The sequence below is a fragment of the Bactrocera neohumeralis genome, chromosome 4, assembly GCF_024586455.1.
Source record: "Bactrocera neohumeralis isolate Rockhampton chromosome 4, APGP_CSIRO_Bneo_wtdbg2-racon-allhic-juicebox.fasta_v2, whole genome shotgun sequence".
NCBI classification, from domain to species: domain Eukaryota; kingdom Metazoa; phylum Arthropoda; class Insecta; order Diptera; family Tephritidae; genus Bactrocera; species Bactrocera neohumeralis.
Window position 1 is genome coordinate 30,706,359 of NC_065921.1, and position 19,634 is coordinate 30,725,992.

Consider the following 19,634-nt stretch of genomic DNA (forward strand, 5'->3'; position numbering starts at 1 on the left):
CACTGCGATGATAACTTCCAAAAGTATGTTATATTTAATACGAGTAGCGACCCTGAAACGTTTGAAACACGATATAGCAGAAAACTGCCTTGTTGAAAGTCGCCTTCGATATTATGATCAAGCCTGGAAATCCAACGCAGGATTGCTCTTGCCAACAGTTGCTACTTCGGACTGAGTAGGCAATTGAAAAGTAAAGTCCTCTCTCGACGAACAAAAACCAAACTCTATAAGTCGTTCATAATTCCCGTCCTGCTATATGGTGCAGAGGCTTGGACGATGACTGCAACCGATGAGTCGACGTTACGAGTTTTCGAGAGAAAAGTTCTGCGAAAGATTTATGGTCCTCTAGTCGATGAGTTGTATGAGATATATGACGTCATTGACATAGTTCAGCGAATTAAAAGACAGCGGCTACGCTGGCTAGGTCATGTCCGGATGGACGAAAACACTCCAGCTCTGAAAGTATTCGACGCAGTACCCGTCGGTGGAAGCAGAGGAAGAGGAAGACCTCCACTCCGTTGGAAGGACCAAGTGGAGAAGGAGCTGGCTTCGCTTGGAATATCCAATTGGCGCCACGTAGCGAAAAGAAGAAACGACTGGCGCGCTGTTGGTAACTCGGCTATAATCGCGTAAGCGGTGTCTACGCCAGTAAAGAAGAAGAAGATAATAGTAATTGTCACATGACATGTGACAATGGTCCGACTTCCCCATCGATAAGACCAATCTCACCAGATTGCCAATGTACTCGTATAACATGTTTCCGGATTCCATACACCTCCAAACTTTATATCTATCGATTTGTTTTGGGTTTTACAAACAACCGTTTCTTTCTCTTCCCTCAAAGGGGGAAAAACAACAACTGTGTTCCCTAGCTGCTAGACACAGAGTAGTGCATAATATTGAGAGAGCAGGAAATATCCTTCATATTTGGTCACTAGCAACTCTTTCAATAAATTTGTGCGCTGGTATTAATGCAAATAATGACATACATTTTTAATTACGGCTACTTTTCCAATTGTCCAAAACCATTACAGTTGATCCACTCTTCCCAATGGAAGAGACCACCGATGGTTTAATTGCCAAAAAAACGAAATCGGAAAAGAGATGCGCACAGTCCGACGCCGTGATAATTTTGTTTCTTCCGTACAAAATAAACATTTTGTATGTACGCCGATAGGGCAATGGCCTGTTAAAAGCCCCATAACTAGAGAGGCTTTCCGACTGCGCAAGTATCGATAGTGACCCAGCGTTGGCTAAGAATCCGCAAGGCCCAGCTTAGAACATAAGAGGATACTGGAGCAGCGTCCCGTTCCCGTAACTCTGACTCGTCTCCAGGCCCCCGGGATGTAACCTAGTCTGATGCAGTTCGCATAGGTACCAACCAGCTGCATGACACCTTAACAGCCTGCTGCAGCTGCGCTGGTATGATGCCGTCCGTTCACATGGACTTAAACGGTTTGAACGAATTGATCGCCCATGTCAAGTGTCGCTCATCCAGATGGTCGACAAAGGCCGTGCAGTCATGCAACATTCCGAGAGATACCCCCATAGAGGAAGTGAGCATCAAGGAGCATCTGAAGAGTTTCTTCACTGCTCAGGGCCCACTTCCCATTTGCTTCCTTGTGATTACCCTCGTGAAACCTAGAGGACTCGACATCCCTCCACTTTTTCGCAAAAGCTTTTCCATGAGGTCCTCTTTGCCTTTCTTAACTCGGACTTATATATTGCAAGTTCCGTTTTATACAATGTCCACTCCTAAAGGTCCTGTTAAATAAACGTTTGCAGGACGCCCTGATATCCGAGAGTTCCATAGTCCACCAGAGTGTTTTCCCTCTTCCCTTCGGTGTTTTCAGTGGACAGTAGCTCTTCAATACAGTATTGCACGCCGAGCTGAAGACTTCGACCCTTGAATTTCGATCGACCTGCACCTCCTCAAACAATTGATCGAAGCTGAAAACGAAGTCGCCGATTGACGAGCCGCCTCCAGATTTCGCTGCGTCCGAGAGATTCGGGTCGTTATCCATGGTCGTTTGCCCATCACCAACGCCATCTGCCTTATCCACCGCAACTGCAACTTGGCTGTCATCAGCTCTGGAATCCGACAGGAGTACTTTAAGCACGACCATTTTGAACCCAGAGAACCCTTGGTTTTGCTGAGAAGACCGTTGGACTCCGCATTTATCTTTCATCGGCACATCTTGTTCGCTTATACAGCCTATGGTGCCATCTGGCACTCACACATTTTGGAGGTGGCCCAGGGTTTCTTTTGACCACCTTATGGAAGACTGAAGAGATAGCCGCCGCTACTCTCTCCCATTCTGCGTCGAAGATGGCGCCGTCCTCCCTACTCTCGCCCTCGCTCAGCACCTTCTTAGCCCACTCGAGTGTATTAGCATCCTGCTCAGATACCTGACCAGCATGCTTATCACCGTAGCGTTCCACTATTTTGGCTGCCAATCGGCAGTCTGACTTCAGCTTCTTCGCTAGAGCTGCTTTGCTTCTGCCCCCTAAAAGTCACTTCATAATTCAATCCTCTGTAGTGGGGCGATTCCGCCGCGTATGAAGGCTCCAGCCTTCTTCACGTCTCCTGTCGGCGGGTTTGCATCGTCTTCCCCCATCCCACAGCCTGATGAGAAGACTCCTACTGGGGTCTAGGTCTTGTTGCTGCAGTTACCCATCTACGGGTTCATCTCTCCAGGAGCAGCAGTCCCGCCTGGGATAGATCTGGGTGTCGGTTTCCACCTCCCTTCACCTGCCTTCGTCGCCTTTCCGTCGATGTTTGTATTTTTGTTGAGTTGAGTGTTGAGAAAAAGTTTATTCATAATATGATACCGGGTTGAGACCTACTATCAAAATAATTTCATTTAAATTTTGGTATTTTTTTAAATTTATTTTTGGCAGTCACATAAAAAATTATAAGATACTGCGGGTCTACGAGATATTCGTTATCGCTTGGAGTTATTGGAACTGAAACGAACATATTTTTTTAATTTTTTGAAGTGTTTTCAATCCTGGCTAGTGAAATAGAGTTAAATAGTTGTATTTTTGTAAGTGTGTAAGTTCTTAATTTCCTCATTAGTATTGATGTGCACAACAACAGCAAGATATCGCTGAAATGGAATCCATTTTATAGCTTTTTCGCGCAACCAAATTGAAACTGTAATAACGGTAAAGTTGCACGGAAGAAATTTAAGCTCGTTATTATTGGTGCGGTCATTAATGTGGAAGAAAATTACAGAAGAAATCAACATATGTACGTCCAACAGTTAAGCACGGAAAAGTATCGGTCATTGTATGGGATCGGCACTGCAAATTTAATTTTATTCCACAAACTATATCTATTAGTTATGAAAGAACATTTTTTTAATTCTCTTAATGTAATACAAGAAAGATGTGTCCATCTTCTGGAATAAGGAATGAGGATTACATATGATATAATAACCACATGAGTGTATTTAGACATTCTGAACTATTACAGTGTTTCAAAATACTACCAAATTTACTGGCTTATTTATTGCAGTCCACACATCGTTTAAACACATATAGTACATCCTCAATTTTTAAATGTTACAATATTATGACAGATTTTCAGTCAGTTTTGGAAAAATAAATTTAAAACCAAGCCGACTTGAAACAATCCCTCTGAAGACAAGCAACAATCCCTAATGCCATTGTTGGTGTTGTGCTTAGTGCACCACAGAAATCAATCTTTGAACCCGTTCATTTTTTTAGCGTGGGTGGTTTTCCCGAACGCTCTTCAGCAAACAACCCCATTAAGGACTATTGTTTTACGGGTTAGCTGTGTTTAAGAGGTTTAAAACAAGGTATTTTTACGATTTTTTTTTTAAATATAAACAATCATATATTAATATCAAAAAAGTCTTGCGGTATTTTCGCTAGTTGGCGCTGTAAGCGCGTAGTTCTAGTTTTATTCGTCGCATCGGGTCGTGCTATACCTTGTTGGAAAGCTCATTTCACGCGCTAACACGTGTTTGATTGATTGTCGTTTCTTTTAAGTCGTTCGTGAGTTATAGCGTCGCAAACATGGAGCAAAATAAAGAGAAAATACGACATATTTTACAGTACTACTACGATAAAGGCAAAAATGCATCTCAAGCCGCCAATACAATTTGTGCAGTTTATGGACCCGATACAGTTTCCACTTCCACCGCACAACGATGGTTTAAACGTTTTCGTTGTGGTGTAGAGGTGGTCGAAGATGCGCCACGCTCCGGAAGGCCTGTCGTGGAAAATTGCGATAAAATCGCTGAATTGGTCGAAAGAGACCGGCATAGTAGCAGCCGTAGCATCGGTCTAGAGCTGGGCATGAGTCATAAAAAGTTCATTTCAATTTCAAAAAAAAAAAAAAAAAATTCAATAAAAATACCGCAAGACTTTTTTGACAACCCATTATTTCAAAAATATAATATGGCATATCAAAGGTACTTATTTGAACAATGTCTCCTGAAATTTGTTTATATAAGTGTTGAAAATTCAGCCGTGGCGGCACCATCTATATCTATCTATATCGATTGTCCACTCCAGTGAGAATTTCATGACATTTCATCGCTTGGAATTGAAGTTATTGCGTTTTAAGTGTCAGTATGTTTGTGTTATCGGTGCGAAAATGAGCTTCGAACAAAAAGCCAACATTAAATTTTGTTTTCAAATTGGTAAAACTTTTACTGAAACGTTTTAATTGATGAAACGAGTTTATGGCGATGATTGCCTATCCCGTAGCAGAGTGCACGAGTGGTTTCAACGATTGCAAAGTAGTCGTAAGGACAGAAATGACAATCAACATGTGGGCCAATCAAAATCCGTGTTCACCGGAAATTCCATTGAAACTGTGCGTGAATTCATCAAAAATCAGCCGAAATCATCATTGAAATTCATGCAAATGGAATTGAACATCTCCAAAACATCGATTTATCGCATTTTGATCGAACATTTGGGCTCACGAAAGGTGTGTGCACGGTTTGTTCCGCACAAATTGACTGACGCTCATAAATTGCTTAGAATCCAACATTCGATCGACGCTTGTGCCCGATTATTTGACCCAAAATCACATTTTAACCATTAACCCACTCCCCGTATTCGCCTGATATGGCACGCACCTTATATGGCAGTGGCGTAGCTACAACTTCGGGCGCCCGGGGCCAAGGATGTTCTGCTGCCCCCCTTTATCTACCTACCTACAAGTTTCATGAGGTGGTTCGAATAGTGAATTTTTACAAAATATCTTCGATATTAAGTATATAAAATTTAGGAACTAGAAGCCACGCAAATTCTGAAGTTCCAAAATTCTCACAATACGGTTTTTGAGGAAATTGATAATAAATTTACAAGACATCTTATTAAAAGCCAAGAAAAAACCCATTTTCGCCATATGTTTTGTACTTTTTTCACACAATTTGCACGAATTTTTGATCGAATTGGAGTTTTTAAATGCCATTTTTGAGAATTTGGATAAATAAAAGTATTTGTTACATTCAAAGTATAGGGTAACTGTGAGAGTGACACGTCGCTAGACATAGTTAGAAAAGTGCATCTTGAAGTTCTATCACTATTTTTAAGAAAGATATAAACCAAAAGATATGAGAAAAATTCAAAGACTGAAGAGTATTCGAGTAAAAATTAATATTTTTCATTGTTATTCAGATTATCACATTGTGAGTGTACAACTCTTTATCTTTTATAATAAATTTTGTAAAAAAATTTGTTGAAGTATTTTTCTGCCCCCCAAGACGTTGTGCCCGGGGAGACGGCCCCCCTTAATACTATGATGCTTGACATCACAAAACGTTTCATCAAATACATTAAAATTTTACAAATTTATTGAATTTCCATTGTTTTACATTTTTTATAAGTGGTCTTGAACAATGCAACAAATCCCACCGTGTACATATTTTTTTGGTAAAATTTCAATCTGGCCATCGGTCGTTTCCAATTGCTAAACGTCCTGAACTCGGATCAGTTGTCAAAGTTCAGGAGGCTTTGACGTTTAGTAATTGCTCTCTCACTTCCAATGAGAGATAAGTTGACACTGTCAAGTGACACTGTTGGAAAAAAGAAAGCGAATTGAGTAAAAACAACAATGTTAAGAAGAAATGCCGGCGGTGCGTTCGATTCGACGAATGTATAACCGTTCAGGGTTAAGCTTTTGTACGATAATTATTTCTAAATTGTATTCTGTTTAGCTGGACAAATTGAGTGATGCACTCAAACAGAGGAGAACAAAATTGGTCAATAGAAATGGTGTAGTGTTCCATCAGGATAATACGAAACCTCATACAAGTTTGTCTGAAAATTTTAATCAATCTCTTTCCCCAAAAATGTCAAACAGATCAAAATGTAGACAATATAATTTCTTAAGCACAATAAAAAAACGTGTTTAAATTAACGATTAATACACTCGCAGTATTATTTTCATTGCGCAAGAGTTAAGTAAAACTTACCGCATAACTATTATTTTGTGAGAACTAGATAATATAATAAATATATAAATAAATTTTTACAAGTTTTTGACATATTTGTGTAGTCCCAAAAAAAAAAATAAAAATATATCATATACATATATCCGACCCTTTCTTCATAATTATTTTTTTTTAGTCAAAAATTATGCAAGAACTTTTATCTTCTGTCTCTGCTTTTCACAAATTCAATAAATAAACTTCCCACTCCAGCCCGAACCACCATTACAGAACCGCCGTGTTTGACTGAAGCAAGTTTTTTGATAATAACGCTTCTATATTTTTCCTCTATATACATAAGTACATATGTAGTATGTATTTGGCTTCCTGTCAGAACTCAACAAGTTGAACTTGCATTCAATAAAAAATGTTAATTATTTAAACAATAATTCCTATTACTTAAGGCAATAAACATTTATTTTGCAGACAAGCTTAAACTTATGACGGCAAATACTATGTTCGGACCGACAACGTAAACATGTTTTCGTGGGGAAAAACTGGTTTTCGCACGAAAACTTGTGTTTTCGTCCATGTGAAATCTGTCAAACGAAAACACTTTAAAAACCAGTTTTCGCTAAAAACTACTTGAAAACTTACATTCCACTCATTATAATCGGTGCCTGCTCTAGTTTAATCGATGTTTTTGGAAGACATATTTTGCTTTCCCTAAATTGTCACTTGATATTTGCTTACATTCCATATACAAAAACAGCTTTCGCTTGATATTCTTATATTAGGGGGATTCTTTGCTCTTGCAAAACCTTGCACGGTGCAGAAATTGCAGAATTTTCTTCACATGAAGAAAATTATTTGCAATGGCTGTAAAATATGTCAGACCAAAATCCATGTTTATTTTCGTGCCGTCATATATCACTAGATTCTGCAATGGGTGCTCTCTTGGCCTTGCATATTTCGGTATAAGATTTTTGCATTTTGTGTCATCGTGCAATCTTGCAAGAACAAGAGAATGCCGCTATTGATAGTTGTCAGTGAAAACTCATCGAAAACACACATTGTCGGTCCGAACGACTTAGATTCTACAACATACAAATGTGTTTTCAAAATGTTTTCAATGTCGGTCCGAACATAGTATAAGATACATATGTATGTACATATATACATAATAGTTTTGTTCACCTAAATCTATATATATGTATATATAGATATATATCTATACTATGTATCTATACCTATCTCCTATATATATATATACGATTACAGACGCAATTTTTCACCATATTCGCCCGTATTTACCGCCGAGGCAATTGGAATATAGTATATGGTGTTAATACCCGTGACAGACATGTAGTAACAATACCATATATGGTACAAATACCATATGTGTGTCACCAAATACCAGCAAAATACCATATGAGCAATGTAGTATTTTGTTGGTAACAATACTATGATGTTTCATTGTTTCAGTTGACCAAAAAAAAAAAAACATATATATGTTTATATATGTACATTTATATAGATTTAGGTTGTACAAACAACCGTTAGGTGAACAAAACTATTATACTCTGTAGAAACATGTTGCAAGAAAATAAAAATTGCCAAAGTATACTTTTGCTCTGAATTAGAGGTCGCTTAATATGTATTTTTATGTTCCCTTGTACAAACATAGCTTAGAACTGCACTTTTCAAGGGGATATGTAGACTTTATTTGGCGTCTGTAAATGTATTAATCATATCAAAAATCTACACATTATGTCTGTCTTTTATTTTTAGAGCAGTAGCAGCATATCTTCGTGCGCTGAGTTTGTCGCCTAATAATGCGGTCGTTCATGGAAACTTAGCGTGTGTCTATTACGAACAGGGGTTAATTGATTTGGCTATAGACACTTACAAACGAGCAATTGAGCTTCAGCCCAACTTTCCAGATGCATATTGCAATTTGGCCAATGCACTTAAGGAAAAAGGACAGGTAATTCTTATGATATTACATTATTCTAAACGCTTGATATTTTTCTAATAGTACTTTTTTAACTGAAATATTCATATTAATAAAAATATCTAATATTATTTGTAGAATTGGTTGGCTTAACGAGGATTTATTTATTACTGAGTTTTATTCCAGGAGATACATAAATGTGTCAAATAGCTTAATAATATATGTTATTATGAGAGGATAAATGGGCATGATGGTGTAAGATTGCCGTTAATAAAGTGTTGGTGAGCGATTTGCGTGTGTTCGATCCTTAAACGTTTAAAAACTGTTGCTTGCTGCCGCGAGATGTTGTTGGGTAGCATATTTTTTCACGTATTTGGTTGAAGTTTGAGTATTTGTGTTCAGATTTTTTACAGTCTGCAACTTTCATTTCATAATTGTGTCGGCTAAAAATTTTTTGAAATCATTTTGGTTTTGAACCTCGTTAAGGGGGTAGTAAGGTATTTTTTTTTTGCATTTTTATTTTTTTATATCTTAATATATCTTAAAATTATTCTGTGAAAATTGAAAATGAGAGCAATTAAAGCAAAATTGACGGAGATATAGTACACTTGGAAGTCTCTGCCCTCCGATTTGATTGTGAGCGGCTGTGAAACTTTAAACGCGTTTTTCTCACACTTTACTCTTTCGAAGCCGGTGAACTCTGTAGCTCAAAATCTACTGAACCGATCCTTTTGAAATTTTGCATAGTCTTTCTTGACATAAATTGTGAGATAACGCTGTCGAGTTTTTTTTTGTTTTAAAATTTCTGATTTTTTTGGTGAAAAATCAGTATTTTGAGTTCCGAGCGTTGTAAAAAATTGAAAAATCATTAAAAAAACTCGACAGCGTTATCTGAGGAAGCTTATCAATTAATCAAATCAATTTGGTTTTTTAATTTCAAATGATCCAGTCATGAGTTATGCGGTTCACCGCGAATCAATTTTTTTTTGGAAGGTCTGCGAAGATTCTCTGTCACCGGCTCATTTTTTAATATTTTTCCATGAAACTTTCACAGAATAGTCTTTACATATCATAAATTTTTTTGCTATAATTATACAAATAAATAAATATTGATTGTACCGTTAAAAAAAATTATTGAAAATATGCTTTTTTCGCTCGAATTAACCTTACTAGGAACATGAGGCAGATTCGAAGAATCTTGCCGCGTAGCCAGCATATTAGTTCCCAGGAATGCAAACGTGCCCTGGTAGCCAGAGAAGAGCTAGTTTTCTCTTATGTTTAATCCAAATATTTTGAATTTTTGATATTATTATGGAATTACTTCGTTGAGTATGGCGTTCAAGCAAGAGAAGCTGTCTGACCAAATTACGAATTTGTTTTTTTAGGATAGCGTGTTTTAACGCCATATATATTCCAATTGCCTCGGCGGTAAATATGGGCGAATATGGTGGAAGAATTGCGCCTGTAATCGTGTTCCCGTAAGCTGCGGTCCTGCGTAGGCTGTGTTAGTTAATTTGGACCTATTTGTATAAATTGTTTTAAACTTTTTGTTCTGAAAATCATTTCTTAAATCTATGAAGTTTTGCTGAAAAATTGTGTTACTGGTGGTGGATTTTTTAAACTAATGTAGATATATTTAATGAAACTTCACTAATCAGCCATTCAAGTTGAGTGTTGGCTGTATAAAGCTTGGATGGGAGATGAATGTTAAAAGTTTTGGCAAACTGGAGGCAGCAAGGTTAGATTTGAGTTGTAAATTTCTTTTATATTTTGCTCCAAAAATTATACATTTCTGGATGCCAGTGTTTGGAGAATTAAGTATTTTTGGAAGGAGTTGTATCGTTTTTTCGTATACTCTTTTTATTATTGACTGTAAGTCACTTTCCCCTAAGATACATTTTGTTGGTGATGTCGGAAAGGCGTATAAGCTGTGACGAATCGCAGCGTGGTACGGGGTCGCCAACTGCTTTAAAGGCTGCTATATATATTTCTGGCCTAATAATGAAAATAGGAATATTTATCAACGAAAATGGTTTTATTGTTTTTCAAAATATTCTCCATCAAGATTTATACACTTTTGCATGCGCTCAAACCAATTTTCGAAGCACTTTTTCCACTCCGATTGAGACACCTCCAAAACATGGTTTTTGAATGCTTCAACAGCATCTTCTGGCGACGAAAATCGTTGACCACGCATTATTTTCTTGATGTGTGGGAATAAAAAGAAGTCATTGCGTGCCAAGTCAGGGCTGTACGGCGGATGACCCATCAATTCGACGTTTTGGCCGGTCAAAAAGGCGCTGGTGTGAGAGCTCGCATTGTCATGGTGCACAATGATTCGCCTTCTCTTGTTCGTTTTTCGAATTTCTCCGAAGACTTCAGGCAAACAAATGGTGGTGTACCACTCAGAATTGACCGTTCTACGTTGCTCAAGCGGAATAGTCGCGACATGACCAGTTTTGCCGAAGAAACAGGCGACCATTTGCTTCGAAGTGCTTCTTCGAAGTGCTGTTTTGTTTCGGGCTCATACGCATAGATCCATGATTCGTCACCTGTGACGATCTTATAAACGTCTTTTGAAGCACCGCGATCGTATTTTTTCAGCATTTCTTTACACCAATCCACACGAGCCTTTTTTGAGCGATTGTCAAATTGTGCGGGATCCAACGAGAACAAACCTCTTTTACGGCCAGGTGTTCATGCAATATCGAATGTATGCTGGTGGGAGAAATGCATAGGCATGCCTCTATCTGAAGGTATGTTACATGACGGTCTTGCAGCCTTTATCAGTTCACGTACGGCATCGATGTTTTCTGGCACAACGGCTGTTTTTGGACGACCTTCACGGAATTCGTCTTTGAGCGAGCGTCGGCCACGATTGAATTGAGCGAGCGTTGTACCAGTTTTCACAGTTCTATAGGATGGTGCTTCATAGCCATACAAAGATTTTAGTTCATCGATGCACTCTTGTCGTGATAATCCACGTCGAAAGTTATGAAAAATGATCGCACGAAAATGTTCACGAGTTAATTCCATTTTTTGGCCGAGATGAATTTTTTAATTCCCTGTAAATAAAACACTTCACGATTAAATGACAAAACGTTCTGAGTGATGTTATGCTAAAGAATGTCAAACTTTCCAATGGAAATGTCAGATTGCACCTGGCAACACTTAGTGTTGCCTAGGCCAGAAATATATATACATATATAGCAGCCTCCTATGTTTTTGTTCGAGCATCAAACGTAAATCGCCAGACGTAGTCTATTTTAGAGAGTATTGTATGTCAAAACATATTCCTAATATTTTTATGTTATTTACAGAAGTTATTAAATTGTTGTCGAAAATTAGTTGCGGGTGTGAACATTTCTTTTTTTTAATATTTTACATTTAGAAATTGAGATAAATGCTCCGGACAGAGAACCCGATTTTTCGAACTTTGCAAGTACTTCATTGAATACATTAGTTGCCTGCGGATCTTTCAAATTAGTGTACATAAAAGCAAAATCTGCATACATAGTTATTTTAATATTTTGTATGTACCTGTAGAAAGGCAGATTCCAATTCACAGTATGCTATCTTACTGTCTATGCGAATTGACGGTAAGGAAAGATTTAAAATAGCGTAGGTCGTGAAAACGCCAACGTTGCTTCTCCCGGATGTACTCGTATTCTTCGGAAAAATTTCCGTCAACGGAATATTGAGAACAATGTCGGGCGAAAGTTGCTCGAATATCTATGGAATCGCATAGAACCGTTCCATGGTTCCATACTGGTTAGAAGTTTATTGTAATACCAAAGTTTTTAGAGGTTGCTGAAGGGGAAATTATCGAGGTGAAAGTTTAAAAATTCTTTCTCTTGGCCGCCCTTTTGAAGTATGCATTAAATTTTTTACAACTAATTATATTCATATCGGTGATTTTTAAGCGCGAAGGTCTTGGTGCTCTATATTTCACAGCTGGGGGAGGCTTTCGAAACTTTTTGTTTTGCTTTGGAGAATTGAATTGTTTGCTGCAGAACGTATAGCTTTTGTAATAATAGATGTTTTTTTGGTCTATATTGCCTGTGGGTTAGTTATTCATATTGTTTATTATTTCTGCTTGAAATTTGTTCCACTTTGCTTAGTCTGTCTTAAATTTATGATCCTACACCATCATGTCCATTCTTTTTGTGAGTATATTTTGTAGCATGTAGTTCGGTACCAATATTGATTAAAATTGGGTCACCTTTAAGTTCGGAAAAAGTCTTCACTCGATTCTGGGAGACTGTCTGGGGGAACAGAAAGGAAGGTCTACATTGGTGAAAGGTGAATGGGTTGAGAAGTGTGTTGGCGCGCCATTATTAAATAATGTCATTTTGTGGTTTATTGTAAGGTTTTCAATTATCAATCCTCTTGCATTTGATTTGGGAGAGCCCCAAAGTGGGTTCCAAATATTGAAGGTGCCAACCCTTATAAGACAGGTTTGAGAAGCTTGGTTTATACATATACCTTAGGTCAGTTTCGTTAAACGCTTGTTGGGGGGGAATTGTATGTATTGACTATACAAATTGAATGATTAACTTATAATTTCATTGTTATGGTTGACAGTGTTGAAGTTATATTAAAAATTTCGTCGATATGTATCTTTTAACTAGTGTACCAACTCCTTGTTTGTTAGATTGTACTATAGTATGTTGTGTAAATTAAAAAAAGTAGCCAAAGTATTGTTTGGGGTAAGATTATTTTTTTAAAATATCTTATTGGAATCTGAGTCTCTTGAATACATATTACATCAGGGTTATTTTCTTTGATAAGTATCTAATTGCACATAATGGTAGTCGCTCCATTCATGCTCCACTGAATAATTTTTCCTACTAAGTAAGATAAGACTTTATAATTTAAATTTTGCTCGAAAACCCGTTCGGTACGTGGCGCCAATTGGATATTCCAAGCGAAGCCAGGTCCTTCTCCACTTGGTCCTTCCGACGGAGTGGAGGCCTTCCTATTCCTCTGCTTCCCCCGGCGGGTACTGCGTCGAATACTTTCAGCGCTGGAGTGTTTGCGTCCATCCTGTCAACATGACCTTGCCAGCGTAGCCGCTGTCTTTTAATTCGCTGAACTATGTCATGTCGTCGCATGCATCGACATACAGCTCATAGTTCCATCTAATTCGACATTCGCGGTGGCCAACGCGCAAAGAAACATAAATCTTTCGCAGAACTATTGTTTCGAAAACTCGCAATGTCGACTCATCAGATGTTGTCATCGTCCATGCTTCTGCACCATATAGCAGGACGGGAATAAAGAGTCGAGAGAGAACTTTACTTCTCAATTGCCCACTTAGTTCGAAGTAGCACTTGTTGGCAAGAGATATTCTGCGTTGGATTTCGAGGCTGACGTTGTTGTTGGTGTTGATGCTGATGCTGGTTCCAAGATAGACGTCTGTTTGTTTGATGACAGGAGATATTTCGTCTTGCCCTCGTTCACTACCAGACTCATTTGCTTTGCTTCTTTGTCTAACCTGAAGAAAGCAGAACTAACGTCGCGGATATTGAGGTCAATGATATCAATATCATCAGCGTATGCCAGCAGCTGTACACTCTTAAAAAAGATTGTATCTGCTCGATTAAGTTCTGCAGCTCAAATTATTTTTTCCAGAAGTAGGTTGAAAAAGTCACACAAAAGGGGCTCGCCTTGTCTGAAACCTCGTTTGGTTGCTGCTCAACCTGCAGCAGATTGAAGAAGTCACACGAAAGGGAGTCGCCTTGTCTGAAACCTCTTTTAGTATCGAACGGTTCGGAGAGGTCCTTCCGGATCCTGACGGAGCTTTTGGTGTTGCTCACCGTCAGTTTACACAGCCGTATTAGTGTTGCGGGGATACCAAATTCAGACATCGCGACATAAAGACAGCTTCTTTTTGTGGCGTCAAAAGCAGCTTTGAAATCGATCTTTTCCTAGATTTGGCGCATGGTGAATATCTAGTCAATTGTTGACTTGCTAGATTTAAAGCCATACTGATAAGACCCAATCAGTTTGTTGACGGTGGGCTTTAATCTTTCACACAATACGTTCTATAGAACCTTATACGCTATGTTGAGCACTCTTATTCCACGGTAGTTGGCGCAGACTGTGGAGTTTCTTTTTTGAGGATTGGGAAACGCACACTTAAATTTCAATCCTCGGGCATGCTTTCGACGGTTCATATTCTACAAAGATGCTGATGCATGCTCTTTATCAGTTCTTCGCCGCCGTGTTTGAATAGATCGGCCAGTAATCCATCGGCCCCCGCTTTGTTGTTCTTCAGATGGGTAATTGCTACTCGAACTTCGAATCGGGTTCACCATCTTCTGATCTTATGCCTTCACTGCCATTCAGCAGGCTGGTGTTAGTATGGAGGTGTTCCATCCATAATTTTAATTTTAGTATGCTCTTTGCATCGGTTATTATTATATTACCTCTAGGTGTTCTACAAGAGTACGCTCCGATCTTGAAATCCTCTGTTAGTCGCCGCAGCTTTTCGTAGAATTTTGGAGAATTATCCCTGTCGGCCAGCTTGATTCGCTTGCGGGTGCGAATCTTGGCTGCAGCAAGATAGTTGTCCTAGTTGATGTTAGGACTTCGAAGCGTTCGCACGTCTCATACACTGGAGACGTGTCTTCCGTCTATCACAACATGATGGATCTGGTTAGTGGCTTTTCAATCCGGAGACAGCAAGGTAGCTTGATGTATTTTCATATGCTGGAATCTCATGCTGGAATCAACCCATTTGGGGATGTTACCTCGTGGAGGCTGAATTTACTGGCTATTGTGCGAAAGATACCTTCCTTGCCCACCCTGGCGCTAAAGTTGCCAAGCTCGATTTTGACATTGTGGCGGGGGCAGATCTCACAGGTGCGCTTCAAGCGCTCATAGAAGTCATTTTTGGTCTCATTGTCTTATCCTTTCGAAGGTGCGTGGACGCAAATCAGCGATATGTCGAAAAACTTCGCTTTAATGCGGATTGTGGCTAGACGTTCATCCACCGGGGTGAATGACACACCGAATTTGCGCCCCTTTATATGGCCACTGTAGTAAATGCCACAAGGACCTACATGCCTCAGTCCTTATCCCGTACATCTCATTTCTTGGACGGCGATGAAGTCAGCCTTAGTTTTCAGTCTATCAATGTCCGATCATTGGATTGTTAAATAAAAGTCCCAACTTAATTGCTATGCACTTACATATCTCATTTCTTATTCAAACAACTTAACGCTTTCGAGTTTACAATTTCTTTCTTATAGCTCTTTACTTAGCAACACTCTAATTAGTATTGTGCCTGCTGCACAACCCTGCAGCTCTTATATACAAGACAGTTAACAAAACTTCGGCACTCGAGCATTCTGGCAACTACGAATACCGCTGACTACTTAATTCTGTGCATTTTTTTTCTATTTTGCTCTAACAAATATATATTATATTTAATTAGGCTTCGAAAAGTGTTCGGTGGAACAGAGTTCCAGGCCTTTTCTTTTTAGTTAAACGGGCCCAATATTTTCCTTAGCAGTTTTCCATAAGTTTTCGATTAGATTCAGACTTGGTGATTGCGCTGGGCAAGCCACTACCTTAACACCATGATCTTAAAATCCATTCTTTTGCAAAACCCGAAGTCTATTTCGGGCCGCTATCTTGTTGGAACTGACAAAATGCAAGGCGAATTCTATTCAGCATAGCGGAGTATGACCCTATATAAAATTTTAACGTATATATACCACTTTAATGAGGTATCCGCATACTCTCTAGTATGAATTCATTAGACTAGCACTAGACTAGCAAAAAGCGAGCAGAGAAATTACAAATCGATCTTGTTCAATTGTAATAAACATTATAAGTATATCATAAAAATTGGAGTGAAATCATACTTATTTATTTTTAGAGCCAAACTGAATTTTGTTGAAGGAAGTATGTATGTCAAGGTGTGTTCCAAAGTAAACAGGACTTAAAAACAAAACAGAACAAATGGTTTTTAGGCGAAGTTAATTTATTTTGTTCAAAATAGTCTCCTTCTGCTTCAATACAACTTTTTGCATGGTCCAAAAGCATGTCCAACGAGTGTTTTAGCTCGTTGGCCGGTATGGCCGCCAGCATGCCGGTGCAAGCCCTTTGGATGGCCTCTACGTCTGCATAAGGCTTTCCTTTCATGGGCAAAGGCATTTTTCCGAAAAGGAAAAAGTCGCACGGTGCCATATCAGGTGAATACCAAACGCTTCAAAAAGGTAGAATACGGCATTAAATTTTTAGCCGGGTGGCCTCTTTAATGATATCTTTCGAATGTTGGATTCAGAGCAATTTTCGGTCTTCAGTCAATTTGTGCGGAACAAACCGTGAAAACACCTTTCGTAAGCCCAAATGTTTGGTCAAAATGCGATAAATCGATGTTTTGGAGATATTCTATTCCATTTCCATGAATTTCAGGGATGATTTCGGCTGATTTTTGATGAATTCACGCACAGTTTCCATGGAATTTCCGGTGATCACGGATTTTGATTGGCTCACATGTTGATCGTCATTTATGTCCTCACGACCACTTTGAAAACGTTGAAACCACTCGTGCACTCTGCTACGGGATAGGCAATCATTGCCATAAACTTGCTTCATCAATTGAAACGTTTCAGTAAAAGTTTTACCAATTTTAAAACATATTTTAATGTTGGCTCTATGTTCGAAGCTCATTTTCGCGTCGATAGCTCAAACTACTGACACTTAAAACGCAATAACTTCACTTCCAATAGATGAAATGTCTTGAAATTTTCACTGGACAATCGATAAGGATAGATTCTAACGCACCAGTCGACATATAGATGGCGCCATCAGAGGCGCTAGAAAAAAAGTTCTGTTTACTTTGGAACCTACCTTATATTTCGTCACCAACACCAACCTTGATTTCATTTAATAACACGTTCAAAAGTGAGGTGGTCGAATTTTCAAAACACAATACGTTAGGTGCTTCTTATGATGTTTATGCTGTCGGGCTATTTGGGAGGATCCTTGTTTTGTGATTAATCTAAAATGTAAATAAATTTATTAATCAACTTTTAACGGTATATGTTTGCTTAAAGATGTATCTTCTTCTTCTGAGTTTAAAACAGCGTGCCGATCGTTCTTCCTTTTCGCTGTTTTGCACCAGTTGGATATTCCAAGTGTAGCCACGTCCTTCTCCACCTGGTCGTTCTAACGGAGTTGAGGGTTTCTTTTTTCTGAGAGTCTTTGTTAGCTCTCAATTACCTACTAGACAAAATTATCTACAACTTCGAAGTTCTGACTGTCAGCAGTGACGTGGGAGCCAATCGCGAGTGCGCAAACTTTTTGTTTGATGATAGGAGATATTTCGTCTTGCCCTCGTTCACTGCTAGACCCATTTGTTTTGCTTCCTTGTCCAGTCTGGAGAAAGCAGAACTAACGACGCGATTGTTGAGGTCAACGATATCAATATCATCGGCGTACGCCAGCAACTGTACACTCTTATAGAAGATTATACCTTTTTTTATTTTCTCCAGGAGTAGATTGAAGAAGTCGCACGATAGGGGTCGCCTTCTCCGAAACCTCGTTGGTATTAAACGGCTCTTTTCAAAGGTCTTTTCCAAGATTTGGTGCTTGGTGAATAACTGGTCAGTTGTTGATTTTCCAGGCCTGAAACCACACTGATAAGGTCCAATCAGTTTGTTGACGGTGGACTTTTATCTTTCAAACAATACGCTCGATAGAATCATATATGCGATGTTGAGAGGCTTATCCCACGGTAGTTGACGCAGATTGTGGGGTCTCCTTGTCACTTTCGATCGAGGGTATGCTCTCGTCCGACCATATTCTATAAAGAAGCTGATGCATGCTCTTTATTAGTTACTGCCGTATTTGAATAGCTCGGCCGTCAATCCATCGGTCCCGGTGAAGAAGCTGAAGGCCATCCCGAAAAGTGTTTCGAGGACTGGAAAAATCGTTGGCATAAATAAATTTTATCTTGTAGGGACTATCGACAAAATAAATATTGATGAATAATTAAATATTTTTCGTTTTATTTACAATTTCCGGGTACATAGTCACAAAACAAAAACCGAATCAAAATAAACATGTCGATAATAACGATTAAACCTTTTATAATTGAGGCATAGTAAAAGAGAGTGTAGAGTGTAGGTTTATATCCTATACGAAATATAATGGGTTGTCAAAAAAGTCTTGCGGCTCTACACCAGAACGAAAACGTTGAAACCATCGTTGAGCGGTGGAAATGGAAACTGTATCGGGTCCATAAACTGCACAAACTTTATTGGCGGCTTGAGATGCATTTTTGCCTTTATCGTAGTAGTACTGTAAAATATGCCGTATTTTCTCTTTATTTTGCTCCATGTTTGCGACGCTATAACTCACGAACGACTTAAAAGAAACGACAATCAATCAAACACGTGTTAGCGCGTGAAATGAGCTTTCCAAAAAGGTATAGCATAAAACTAGAACTACGCGCTTTCACCGCCAACTAGCGAAAATACCGCAAGACTTTTTTGACAAACTAATATACTAGGCAAGAGATGCCTGCCGGTGCGATTGGTGCTCCATTTGCTCACCCCAGACAACAAAAGTGCTGTTGGGGTTATTTAAGCAAATTTTAAAGGAGTTTCTGTGTCGTTTCTTGACTGTCCACGAAACAAAGATCCGGTGTTCACACCAGAGACCAAGTAAAGTCGAAACAGTGGACTTCACCCTGTAAACTACATGGGCTACCTGGAGAAAAACAAAGCGGTAGCAGGGTTCATTTGAGTTCTTTTAACTTGGCTACGCCCAACTTCGCCACGGTTAAACTCATGGATTAGGCCACGAGCTGCTGCTTATTCAGCAATATCTCACAGATTTGTGCGAAGTGTCTGAAAAGCACTTAATATTTTTGTTCAAAGCATGGCTTAAAATAAATTCAGTGTTTTTGTAAATTCATCTTTAAGAAAACCAATTTGATATTATATTAATAATGTTAATTAATTAATTTATTATATGTTCGTTACTACTTTAGTGAATAATTTAATTATAATATGAAAAATTTGTATTGTTTCTCAAGTTTAAAAATACTACTATTTTTACAGGTTAAGGATGCCGAAGATTGTTACAATACTGCTTTACGCTTGTGCCCAAATCATGCTGATTCCCTTAATAACTTAGCGAATATCAAGCGAGAGCAAGGATATATTGAAGAAGCCACTCGCTTGTATCTGAAAGCGCTTGAAGTATTTCCAGACTTTGCCGCTGCTCACTCCAATTTGGCTTCGGTA

General features: G+C 38.7%; 1 protein-coding gene across 2 annotated transcripts in view; it reads left to right on the plus strand.

Moving 5' to 3' along the window:
• The window catches only part of LOC126756547 (UDP-N-acetylglucosamine--peptide N-acetylglucosaminyltransferase 110 kDa subunit), a 118,020-nt gene that overhangs the window by 58,388 nt on the left and 39,998 nt on the right, over positions 1 to 19,634 (plus strand). For both annotated transcript variants that reach the window (XM_050469687.1, XM_050469688.1), the window contains exon 7: positions 8,205 to 8,400. In XM_050469687.1, coding sequence (XP_050325644.1) covers positions 8,205 to 8,400 — 196 coding nt within the window. The remainder of the gene's footprint in view (positions 1 to 8,204; positions 8,401 to 19,634) is intronic.